Source organism: Rhinolophus sinicus, chromosome 14 (assembly GCF_057876585.1).
Source record: "Rhinolophus sinicus isolate RSI-liver-muscle chromosome 14, RSI-T2T, whole genome shotgun sequence".
NCBI lineage: Eukaryota > Metazoa > Chordata > Mammalia > Chiroptera > Rhinolophidae > Rhinolophus > Rhinolophus sinicus.
The window spans coordinates 180,941,627-180,954,580 of NC_142514.1; the positions used below are offsets into that span (position 1 = coordinate 180,941,627).

Genomic DNA, 12,954 nt, shown 5'->3' on the forward strand with positions numbered 1-12,954 from the left:
TTGGAGTGTCCTCTGTGTGTGGAGCATACTGAGCAGGTGCTGATAGGAAGAGAGGACGTGGGCTCAAGGCCCTAACATACTGCAGGACAGGAGAATAAAGAGCATGGCTACTTCTGAAGAAATCTTTGGAGGAAAGGGCTGTAGGTTGGGAGGCAGTGATAACCTGCCTCTTCCCTGACCAGGGCAATGTGTTGACAGGGTTACCAGAGGAGTAATTCGGTGCCCTGCACCCCCTGCTCACCCCTTCCCCCACCACATTGGACATCTCCACTTTGTTCCACAGCCAAGCTCTACAATCAGACCTTACCAGAATTAGGGGCAGTTCATCTACTTTCCATCTTTGTACTAGAGACATACAGGCCACAGTGGCCTCAGCTTCGCTTCAGACCCTACCTCTTCAAGATATTCTTCCAAGCCATACAATATTTATTGTATAGGAATTAAGACTAATACAAGTAACATTTTCATTTTTTATGAAAAATTACTATATTTTCTGAAACCAAAAAATGTGTAGTGAAAATAGTGGCATTATTTTTCATTTTTCCAAATTTTTTTTTAATGTCTGGCTTTATAGAAAACAGCTGATTCTCACATCTGCTTCTGTTTTCAAGCTATTATGAGATATTGTTTTGATTATGTAAGGAAAATCTAGTCTCTCACAGGTGGCTAGACATGGAATTTCATTGGCCTCAGAGTTTGCATTTTATTCTGAGTGTACCGGGAAACCATTGATGGGTTTTAAGCAGGGAAATGCTCTGATATGATTCTTGTTTTTAAAGGCTTATCCTGGCTACTCTGTGGAGAAGGGACCACAGGGCATCAAAGTAAGAGCAGGGAGGAAGCTATGGAAATGGTCCCACAAGAAATTATGGTGGCCACACAAGGATAATGGTGGTAGAGCTAGAGAAAAGTTCTGGGTCAACAGAATTTTCTAAAATTAAGATAGGAGATCAGAGACAAAATAATTTTAAAAAGTAAGTATGGCTAGACATTTCGCATGAGCAATGGTGTGGCTGAAAGAACCATTTTGAGATGGGGACAATGGCGAGAAAAATTGAGAGTCCTGTTTCTGACCCTTTATGTAGAGAGAGTCCCCTTAGCCAGTTAGACTTGTGAACCTGAAGATTAAGGAAAACGTTGGGGCTGGAGATATATACTGGGTGTGTCATCAGCATAGAGATGGTATTTAAAGTTGGGGGACTGGAAGGAAAACCTTCTGTAGGGAAGAGGGCTGGTGCAGTTGCCAAGCAGTGAGGAGCATAGGTTGTGTGGGAAGCATAAGCAATCATGTTTCTATAGGTGCAGAAGGGATCAGAATGAAGATGAGCCCGAGTTTGGGCACAAAGACTGTATGCTTGGCACACTTGGAATTACCGTGCACACTGTATCTAGATATTTAAAGTTACAGTTCTTCTAACCTCTGTGCAAATCGGAAAAAGTCATTCCCTCTGGCCAATGCAGACTACTGGCCACCACAGCTTAATAAATCAAGTATGTGCTAGATTTTGGCCTCTCTTACCCCAAGAGCACCATTAATTAAGCAGGGCACAACTTGGTGGCTTTGCTTCTCAAAGCTGGGATACACATATTCCCATCCTGGAGTACACAGAGCTACAGGGTACCAGGACACGTCTTTCTAAGCATCATTCAATCAGATATTTTTTTTAGAGAAAAGTTTTTATTCAGGGAATAGAGGTATTAAGCTAGTATAGGTAGATTATAGCACATGACAAACTGTGTGTGAGCTTTTTATCTCTGGCCACTGCAGCAAGAGGAGCTGTTGCCATATCTGCTTATCTGCAATGGATAGTTGTACACAACTGCTCCAGCTTCCTGGTCAAAAGGAACAAGCAGACTTACAGCACCGAACCCAATAATCTGAAAGCCCGCATCTGCTTCTGATAGGTACAACAGGCTGATTCAGCACAACATGGGGGTCATGGAGCCAGCACCTATGGCAAAACTGAGACAGTCGTCATGAAGTGGAGATCTGGCCAGCAAAAGCTGGCCACCTCCTCCTGCACAGCCAGAAGCCATGCTGAAGAGGAAGCAGGCCCCCCCCCACCAAGAGCTCCTGAGCACCCCCCTCCCCACAAAGCAATAAAACATCAGCTGACTTTCCTAAAAACAAACAAAACTGTATGTGAAATTTAAAGCTAAAATAGAAGAAATTTCTTATAGCAGTAAGTTTCACCCAAGGAAAAAGAATGAAAATTTTTGCTTCTATGTGTCTGTGTTTTAGTAGAAGTTAAAAAAGGACCTACCATTTATTTAGCATTTGGTAAGTGCTAGCAGTATGCTAAAGATATAATTTCTAATTCCATAATAGCCTTTCTTATCCCCATTAGACAGAAGAAGAGACTGACACTCAGTTTGGGTAAGTAACTTGCTCAAGTCCACACAGTGAATACAAGGCAGAGCTGAGTTTGAATCTTGGTGTATCTTCGTAGACACACCCCTAACCACTTTGAACATCTGTCTTTCTAGAGTGTCCCCAACATGGTCCTCAGAGTTGTTGTAGTACCCATGGCCAGAGGATTCAGACTCGATGAGGCATAGGCTTATCCTAGCCATTGGAAGAACTGGTGGGCAGAAGGAGTCCAGAACCAGGAAGAGGGGCAGTTGGGATGCATGATCCTTGCTCAGAGATTATCCTCCAGGGGCCAGACCTGCTGCTTGTTTGTGAATCTTTGGGAAACAGATGACAGACGTCACCACAAGCGGTCCTCTCTACTAGTATCTAGGCTGACAAGACTCTATTCTTGCAGAAGGTTGTATTTTCCAAGATGGCCCTGACAAGATCTGGCTTCCCACATGCTCTTTTTAAAATATGACATCGTCGCTCCTTTTCTAGGGTAAGGTCTCTCGCCTTGAGTCTGGGAGGGATTGCGACCTCGAGTGAGATGTGATGCTACGTATGTGACTTCTGAGGCTCAATCATAAAAGGGGATACAGCTTGTGCTTGGTCCTCTTGGGACACTCGATCTTAGAACCTAGCGATGATGCTGGGAGGAAGCCCAGGCCATGCAAAGAGGCCACATGTAAGTGTTACAACCACAGCCACAGCTAGGCTTCCAGCTATTGTGTTTCCCTGAAAAGAAGACAGAGCCAGACCATCAGCTCTAATGCGTCTTTTGGAGCAAAAATTAATATAAGACCTGGTCTTATTTTAATACAAAACCGGATATAACATAACATAATATAATTAATATAATACCGGTCTTATACTAATTTTTACTCCAAAAGACGCATTAGAGCTGATGGTCCTGCTAGGTCTCTGTCATGCAGGGAGTCATGCAGGGTCTCCAGTCCTGCTCCCCACATAAGAACGCAGGATATTTTGAGGCCAAAAAGGAATACCCACAGAGCCATAAGTAAGGGAGTCATATCACTATAGTCTCACTAGCAGCTGGGTTGGAGACACAGGAGACAGGAGCCACAGAATCCTCAATCCACACTCCGCCGTGCTAACTGCAATCCGCTCCTGCTTGCTCAGCCACCATCTTCTTGCTAGCCCCCATTTTCTGCTAGCGTAGCCACAGCAGTTATATTAGTGGCCAATGGCTCACTGGTTACAGTTGATGGCCATTTGTTACCTGAGTGAGCACCTTTCCAGGTGAGGCCTAGAGCCTGGAAACTGCACTCCTGGCTCTGTCCCCACACTCCACCTCTACAGGGTGTCGCCTCACAATCTATGCGACAAGCGTCTTCCGTGAGGGGCCCTGTGTGAGGAGCCTGGAGGTGAATGCAATATCCTGGACACAGCCAGACTCTCTGGGCACAGCCAGGGTTTCTCAGGGCACCACCAGTCCTTCTGGGCACAGCCAGACTTCCTGGGCTTCTTAGGGTACCACCAGCCTCTGCAGGCACAGCCAGGGCCTCTCAGGGCACCACCACTCTCTCTGGGCACAGCCCGACTTCCTGGACACAGCCAGGGCCTCTCAGGGCACCGCCATTCTCTCTGGGCACAGCCAGACTTCCTGGGCTCAGCCAGGGTTCTCAGGGTACTGTCACTCTCCCTGGGCACAGCCAGACTTCCTGAACTCAGCCAGGGCTCTCGGCACCGCCACTCTCCCTGGGCACAGCCAGACTTCCTGGACTCAGCCAGGGCTCTCAGGGCACCGTGCTGGAACAACAGCGACCCACAGTCAAGGTGCTTACATATTCTCGATGGCGGACAGTCAAGACACAAAAGCAAAATATCCGCCAGTTCCACTACCTGGTGGTATGTTCCCAAGCAAACAGTCAAGCAGCCCATTAAATTAGGGATGGAAGGCAATTCCCCATAGTCCATAGTCATTCGCCAGGGCTGTCGTCATGCGGGGCAGCCTGCGGGGTCTCAGCTCCTACTCCCCACACAAGAGCTCAGGACATGGTGAGGCCAAAAAGGAACACCCACGGAGCCACAGACAGGGGAGCCTCACCACCATACTCTCGCTGGCAGCTGGGCCAGAGACACAGGAAGCAGAGCCAAACCATCCACAACCCGCCATCTGCTTTTCTGCCAACCAACCGACCCCACTTGCGAGCTGCAATCTGCCATGCTAACTGAAATCCATGCTTGCTAGCTCAGCCACCATCTTCTTGCTAGCCCCCATTTACTGCTAGTGTAGCTACAGCAGTTATATTAGTGGCCAATGGCTCACTGGTTACAGCTGACGGCCAACTAGCCACAGCTGATGGCCATCCAATCACAGTTGATGGCCATTTACTACCTGAGCCAGCACCTTTCCACGTGAGGCCGAGAGCCTGGAAACTGCTCTCTGGGGCTCTGTCCCCACAGCTCTCCTGGGGGTGAGAGACGACCTTGACCTCACCCTCATCTCCCACGGATGACTCAGCAAACGTTTCCTCCTGGGATTACAAGTCCTGCATCCAGGCTGCCTCAGCAAGCACTTCCCAGCCCACAGGGCCACAATGGCCTTCGCTTTCTCCAGCCTACGCTGGTTGTGGAACCGTCCACGTCTTTCCACCTCTCCACAGGGTTCCAGCTCTCCAGCATCTGCTCCTCCTGGTCTTCCTGAGACTGAGTGTTTATACACACAAACTGCTCCACTGTCTTTCGGAGAGCTTTGGGGCACTGTACCCTGCTCGGTGGGCCATGTGTCATGCAGGGCGGCAGGCGGGGTCTCCAGTCCTGCTCCCCGCACAAGAACGCAGGACATAGTGAGGCCAAAAAGGAACACCCACAGAGCCATAAGTAGGGCAGTCATATCACTATAGTCTCACTGGCAGCTGGGTTGGAGACACAGGAGGCAGGAGCCACAGAATCCTCAATCCACACTCCACCATGCTAACTGCAATCCGCTCCTGCTCGCTCAGCCACCATCTTCTTGCTAGCCCCCATTTTCTGCTAGCGTAGCCACTGTAGTTATATTACTGGCCAATGGCTCACTTGTTATAGCTGATGGCCATTTGTAATGCGGGGCGGCCTGCGGGGTCTCAGTTCCCACTCCCCACATAAGAACGCAGGATGTGGCTAGGCCAAAAAGGAACACCCACGGAGCCATAGGTAGGGGAGTCATACCACTATAGTCCCACTGGAGGCTGGATTCACACGACCTTTGTCTCTGATCCTGAAGCTTAGCAAGCAAAGGGATCAGGGCTAGGGGAGAGTTTATCATGGCCAACCCATGCCTGGGGAGCTCGAAGAGATAGTAATAGGTTCATTATTAGAATGAGGTTCAATCAACCCACCCTCGTTAAACTCCATTATTTGTAGAGTGCTCTGTTAGGTGCTAGAAATTGACTCAGAGATGTGAATAGATAGTGAGCACCTGTTGTGTGCCAGGTACTGTTCTAGGCATTATGAATATAGATTAACACCTGCCCTTCTTGAGGGGAAACAGGCAATATACACATATCTAAATGAATAAGATGAGTCCAAATAAGACTAAGTTCAAGGAAGAAAATGAAACAAGGCAATACAATAAAGGAATGACTGGGGTGTGGCTACTTGAGTCAGGGTAGTCATGGAAGGCTTCTTGGTGGTGGTGATACTGAGCTTATACCTGAAGGATGAGAAGGAGCCCCCCTCTGCCCCCAGCAGGTGGGTATCAGAGCTAAGAGCATTTTAGGCAGGAGAAATAGCAAGTGCGTAGGTCCTGAGGTGGAAGAGGAGGGCAATGTGGCTGGAGTGGAGAAAGCAAAAGAAACAGAGGCAGAAAAAGGAGTTGGCTGGATCTGGCCCCTGCCTGGTAGGTCACAGTGATTTTATTCTAATGCTCTGGGTAGCCATTGGGTTCTAAGTAGGGGAGTGACATGATTTGATTTCAGTTTTGAAACGATCACTCTTGGCAAATATGCACATGAAAAGATGTTCAACCGTCATTAGACATTACGGAAATGAAAACTAAAACCACAATGAGATACTACACAGTCATTAGGATCGCTAAATAAACAAATGAACAAGCAAACTGCTGACAATACCAAGTGCTAGTGAGGACATCAGAGCAGCTGGAACTCATACCTACATATACAATTATATAATATTTACACCACACAGACAAAATAGGTATAAATAACCTCAAGAGCATTGACAATAGCAAACTGTGGTAAAATGATTAGGAAGTGATCAGTTTTAAGTATTTATTACTAAGAATTCTGACTCCAATTACAATGTGCTCCCCACCACCCCGCAACCCCTCCATGCAAGTAATTCTGACCCCAGCTGGGTGTCCAATTTAACTCAATTTTGATACCATCTACCTGGAGTGGTAAATGAATGCACTCTGCTAAAGCGCTTTATTTATGCCACCTTTCATTAATTAATTCCGTTTAAAAGTACTTATTGAGCATGTATTCTGGGCCAGGGACTGTTAATTTACGAGAGCGGATTTTGATCGCTGGCGGGCGGGATGGAGAGCCGGGGCTTCCTGGATTCCCCGCCCACGACAGTGAGGCCCAATCGGGTCCGTGGAAAGGGCGGAGTCCCGCCCTCTTAGCTCCCTCTGGTGGGGAAGCGGGGTTGCGGCGAAAGCTTGTGTTTCCGGTTGAGCTGGAGACACCGCCTCCCGCGAAGGTGTGGACTCGGCTGCTCTCCTCTCTTCTCCGGGAAGATGTTCTACCATGTGAGCAGGGCACGGGGTGGCGGCGAGGGCAGGGTCGAGAGAGGACGAAGGGGGCGCCGGGAAGAGTGGCCGCTTCTTGCCGCATCTTCCTGTTGCGCCTTGCCTGGTCTCCATGCCACTTTCCCCGCAGATATCCCTGGAGCACGAGATCCTGCTGCACCCGCGCTACTTCGGCCCCAACCTGCTCAACACGGTGAAACAGAAGCTCTTTACGGAGGTAGAGGGGACCTGCACCGGCAAGTGAGTGCCGTGCTCTGTGCCACCTGATCTATGCGCACAAGGCAACCCCTCCCCAACTCCCACTCATTCTGCAAGGTCCTGCCGTTTACTCTGGGGAACCCTCTCACACACTCGTAGGCGCCCCAGGCAGTCTGTTGCTTCCTGTTTTGGGTTCCCATGGCCCCCTCTGTAAAGCTGGATCTCAAGACTTACTTCCCTCAGCTTAGATTGGTCATTCATTTACTCCGCACACGTTTCTAAAGCTCCTGCTGTGTGCCAGGTCCTGTGTTGGGCCCTGGGAACGATATAGAATGAGGCCAGCCGTCATGGAGCCCACAGTCTAATCATTGTTCCTGTGTCTGCTCCCTGTCTCTGAGTCTCCTGGTTTTTTCTATCTCCATGCCCAGGGACTGGCATGACACATCTCTGGGCTACGCACAGAGGTCGCTCACACTGTGGTGGGCCGCCATCATCAGAATAACCTGGGGTATCTCTTGAACATGAAAGCTCCTGAGGCTCATCCCCTCCCTGCAGAATCGAGACTCTGGGGACAGGCTTGGGAATCTGCATTTTAATAAGTTCTTCCCAGGTGATTCTGAGGATCTCAAAGACTGAGGTCTCTTAGCTCAAGGACTGCAGCCTTATTGAACATGTATTGTGAAATTATAAGAGCAGTGTTTGGCGTTATATATACTGATCGTCCTGTCTTCCTTCTTGGTCATTAGGCTCTCTAGCGTCAGGGGTGCCATCTGTTTCCTCTTTGTACTGGCCCGCTACCCCCAGGTTCACTGAGTCTTGTTGCAGATGGTTTTATTTATGTATTTATTTATTTTTTTTTTTATTGAGGAACAGTATGTACTTCCAGGACTTTTCCAAGTCAAGCTGTCGTCCTTTGAATCTTAATTGTGGAGGGCGCAGCTCTGCTCCAGGTCCAGTTGCTGTTGTTAGTTGCAGGGGGCACAGCCCACCATCCCTTGCAGGAGTCGAGGAGTTGAACTGGCAACCTTGTGGTTGAGAGGATGTGCTCCAACCAACTGAGCCATCTGGCCACCCGGGAGCTGAGCAGCAGCTCATTGACTTCATTCTAGTTGCGGAGGGCGCAGCTCGCTGGCCCATGTGGGAACATGTGGGAATCCAACCGGCTGCCCCGTTGCCCAGAGCTTGCGTTCTAACCAACTGAACCCGCCCCCCCCCTTGTCTGCCCCTGCAGGTGGTTTTAGAAGCTCTTCCACATACAGTACCTTTTTTTCTCATCTTCCTCACAGGTATGGCTTTGTAATTGCTGTCACCACCATCGACAATATCGGTGCTGGTGTGATCCAGCCAGGCCGAGGTTTTGTCCTTTATCCAGTTAAGTACAAGGCCATTGTTTTCCGGCCCTTTAAAGGGGAAGTTGTGGACGCTGTTGTCACTCAGGTCAACAAGGTGAGACAATAGATAGAGGAGGCAGGGGGATGATCTCTCAGAAGGTGTGGGACAGGTCCCAACTCCGCTTGCTAAGTCTGTATCCTTGGCTAAGTCATCTTTTTGTGTTTCAGTTCCCTCACCTGTCAAAAGGTATAATTTTTTCGCCCTGCCTCACTCAGGGCATGTAAGTCCATATTAATAGTCATAACAATAGTAGCCTCTGTTGATTGAGTAGTTATTGCAGGCCAGGTCATGTATAAAGCCTTACAGTGACTCTATAAGGTGGGTGCTTTTATCCCTTTTTGTAGAAGCTTAAGCTTAGAGAAATCTAGTGGCCGGTGTCACATGACCACCAAGTGTTCAAATCCTGGACTGACAGGATTTGACAGGAGTCCCAGGTCTTAGCTCTTTACTACTTCACCATATTTGCTTAACTTAAAATGAAACTTGAAAAAAGAGAAATGAAAACAAATGCTATAATTCAGAGTGGTTTCAAACATGGAGAATATGATTAGAAATCAGATACAGGTGGGAAGCTTAGAAGACTTTGGGCGACAAAAGAAAGAGCAAGGGTCACTCATTTTCCTTCTAGGTTGGACTCTTCACAGAAATTGGACCTATGTCCTGCTTCATCTCTCGACATGTAAGTCTGGGCATTCTGGGTCGGGCTAAGGAGAGACACTCATTCATGACCATCTATTGGAGCGTCCATTTAAAGTGCTGACCCAGTATCATTTTCCTTTCAAGTCCATCCCATCAGAGATGGAGTTTGATCCTAACTCCAACCCACCATGTTACAAGACAGTGGATGAGGTGAGTGGGTAGGAAGAAGTCAGTGAGAGGGAGGAGGGAATTAGCTGCTTGGAGGGAGAGTATTGGCTGTCGGGTGTCTGAGTACACTGTTCCCATCTCCCAGGACATTGTGATTCAGCAGGATGATGAGATCCGCTTGAAGATTGTGGGGACCCGTGTGGATAAGAATGACATTGTGAGTCTCTTGCCTGCCTCCCTGACTGTACCAGGCAGAGCTGGGAGCTGTTCATTTCTTACCACCCAGAGTTCCTGGATGTTCTGCGCTCCTCTTCTGCCAGGAGGAGCGGATGGGTGGGCAGAAGGCCTGGGGCTGGGGCTTAGAGGATAGTTCTGTGCTGGCTTAGGCTTCATTTCCTTTTTACCTTCCTTCCTACAGTTTGCTATCGGCTCCCTGATGGATGATTACTTGGGTGAGTGCCTGATCATACATGCCAGGGTTGTTGCCTGGGGAAGGGTTGTGTGGGGGCCGGGGTGGAGATGGGATTTAATGCCTGAGTCACAGATGAAGGAACCCCTCATTCTATCTGCTTGGAAGATCCAGGACATGTGGCCCTTGGGATGGGAAGTGTGCAGTTATAGCTGCCCCCAGCTCTGAGTTTAACTGATGTGCTTTTCCTGTTCTCCCAGGGCTTGTGAGCTGAACACCAGGGCCTCCCTACCTGGTTTGGTCCTTATCTAGGAGGTGTGACTGTCACACTTCCCATTTTGTCCGGAGGCCCAGTCTGACTGCTGTGGGGGAGGCAAAGAAGGTTCCTTGTCCCAGAAGACATCTGGCTTTTCTTGCAGCTTAGCAGCCACTTGCAGATTTTGACTGTGTGTTCTAACCATAAAAGGTCCTTGGTTCTCATGGTAGTGTTATCTCCTTTCTTTGGTAAGAACAACTATTTCTTAACACGTTGCGTACGGTGGGGTTTAAATCCCTCGTGAAGATTCTCATGATCCGTACACAACGTGTTAAAAGGCTGGGGTGCAGTTGCTCGTTAGCCCTTCTTTGTTTTTGGCCTGATGCTTCAACTGGCCTCAGCTACCGAGGGTATCTGACTAACCCTTTGCCAAGGTCTAAATTTGTCCTCATTGAAGGGAAGGCATTAATGCGGGGTCTTTGGCTTCCAGCATATGATACTATCATTAGAGCCACTCAGAGTGCCAATCTAGTTTTTTAGTATTTTCCCTTCCCCCACCCTTAAAAATAACCAAGAATATAGCTGGGGAGAGGAGACAGCAGGCATGGAGAGGTAAACAAGAAGATAGTGATAACAGACTGTGGGGTCCCAACACAGCCCTTTCTAGGATGGGTACAAAAACAACAGAGGGCTTTATGTGCTGATCAATCACTATACTAAACTGACCTGAAGGTGTGAAAGGGCTCATTATTTCATTAAGGTGACAACAAAAATAAAGGAAATGACAATTAGATTAAACAAACATACTACCCTCCCTCACACTATGCCATTACAATACTATTTATCTACCTTGGAGTATCCTTTCCCAGCCTATCTGCTTGCTGCCTACTAATCTATCAAATCTCAGCCATATATATATATTTTTTCTCAGCTTTTCTTGACTTCCTTGGGAAGCAGGACTGTGTAATAGAAAGCTTGGTATTTGGATTGCTACAGAACTGGTTTCAGTCCTAGCTGGATGATTTATGTTTTCTCATTGTAAAATGGTCACATGACCCTCTTTGGATGGTTGCTGCCACTGTCAATGATCACACAGCAGGTTGTTGAATAATGTCATTTCGTTTGGTGCTGTTTCATTATAACATTGATGAGATACCTGAGCAACTTAAGTCTTGTTTATATCAATTAGCCTGTGGTAAAATTGGTTTCGTTATATATCATTTTGCTTAAAGTCACAGAACCTGTCAATGGCGTTAAGTGAGGGCTTACTGTATGTGCAAGTGTCTGGCATAGAGCCTGGCCCATGATAGGCATTCAACTGTTAAATATAATCACTACTATATAATACATATAAAGCAGTGATTATCAACTCGGGTGATTTTGGCCCCCAGGGAACATTTGGCAATGACATTTTTGGATGTCACAAGTGGGTGGGGAGGTACATTTGTCTCCTAGTGGACAGAGGCCAGGGATGCTGCTAAACATCCTACAGTGTATAGGACATATCCCCACAACAAAGAATTATCTGGCCTCAAATGTCAGTTGTGCCAAGGTCCAGAAACCCTCAGAGGAAGCATCCAGAATAGCACCTAGAACACTGTAGGAATATGGTTCACTTCCCCTCACCTTCACCACTCCTGGACCGATAGACGCTGTTCCATTCGTACCTCTGTAGTGGGTCACAAAACATTGTTATTGTCTCCCTTTTCATTTTTTATTATGTAAAGTTTCAATTTTATTGAGATAATTGTAGATATACATGTATCCCTTTCATTTTTGTATCTCCAGCTCTCGGCACTGTGCCAGGTTTTCCAAGTTTGTTGAATCCAGGAAGGTTTCTGTGCTGGATTTGCAATGAATTTTCTAGTGGAAACAGTGTTAAAGTTGTGAAACCACTTCACTATACACAGGTTGTAGGGATTTTCCCTAAATCCTAAACACCATGTGTCTCACTGAGAGTAAAATTCTTCCCAAGTTCTCAAATGGATCCACCCAGCTGTAAATTGTGTCAGAGATAACCCAGAAGTAACAACAGACCTAGAAGGAGGGGACTGATGGACAGAGAAGCAGCTCATGGAACGTAAGCATGTGGGTGCTGGTGAGGATGCAGAGTGTGGCACCCACCAAGAAGGCTGGCATTGTGGGGAAAGGACTAAATGGACATGGCCTAGAAATGGTTTCTAGAACTCTTCTGATCTTTTAAGGTTTGGTACTACGGGAGTTAAAGAGGTCTTAACGAGATCACAGGCTGATAGTAACAGGAGTACCTGCCTGGTAACATGCTAAATCCTTCATACACATTACTGAATTTTCACAATAGCTCCATGAAATAGGTTCTGTTATCCCATTCTATAGCTGATAAAAAAAGGTCAGAGAGATGATCTAATATGCTTAAAGTCACCCAGCTAGTGAATAGTGGAGCTTTGAAGTTTTCCTAAACTGTCAGTCTGACTCCAAAGCAATCATAGCTCTTGTCCAGCACTGGGTGGCTGGGGAGAAAGAGCCACTTTTTTCCCATATGTGGCCATGTGGGTCTCACTACTGCTTTCCCTGGCCCCTGCCTCCACTCAGGATGGGGCCAAATGAGCCCCAGACAGCTTGAAAACAGTTTCACTATATCCCACAGGCCCCTGGGCCTTCATTGTTTCATACCTCCAAGTTTTCCAGTGTCTGTCCACACCAATGATACCTTAAAGAGATCTGCCAACAACCCAGGTCCTGCTAATCGTAGACTCAGGACCTCAGAGATCCTTCCCTTCATGCATAGGTGGACAAACAAACCAGTGTTCAAGCACAGTACTGAAAGGACTCCAAATACCATT

The 12,954-nt window shown here is 47.5% G+C and overlaps 1 protein-coding gene across 1 annotated transcript; it reads left to right on the plus strand.

The window, feature by feature from the left end:
* The first annotated feature begins 6,931 nt into the window (after positions 1–6,931).
* On the plus strand, positions 6,932–10,356 carry POLR2G (RNA polymerase II subunit G). Its single transcript, XM_019713884.3, has 8 exons — positions 6,932–7,070; positions 7,201–7,310; positions 8,555–8,714; positions 9,289–9,339; positions 9,444–9,509; positions 9,613–9,684; positions 9,886–9,919; positions 10,137–10,356. Exons 1-8 carry the CDS (start codon positions 7,059–7,061, stop codon positions 10,148–10,150), a joined length of 519 nt encoding a protein of 172 aa, XP_019569443.1. The 5' UTR covers positions 6,932–7,058; the 3' UTR covers positions 10,151–10,356.
* The last annotated feature ends 2,598 nt before the right edge of the window (positions 10,357–12,954 follow it).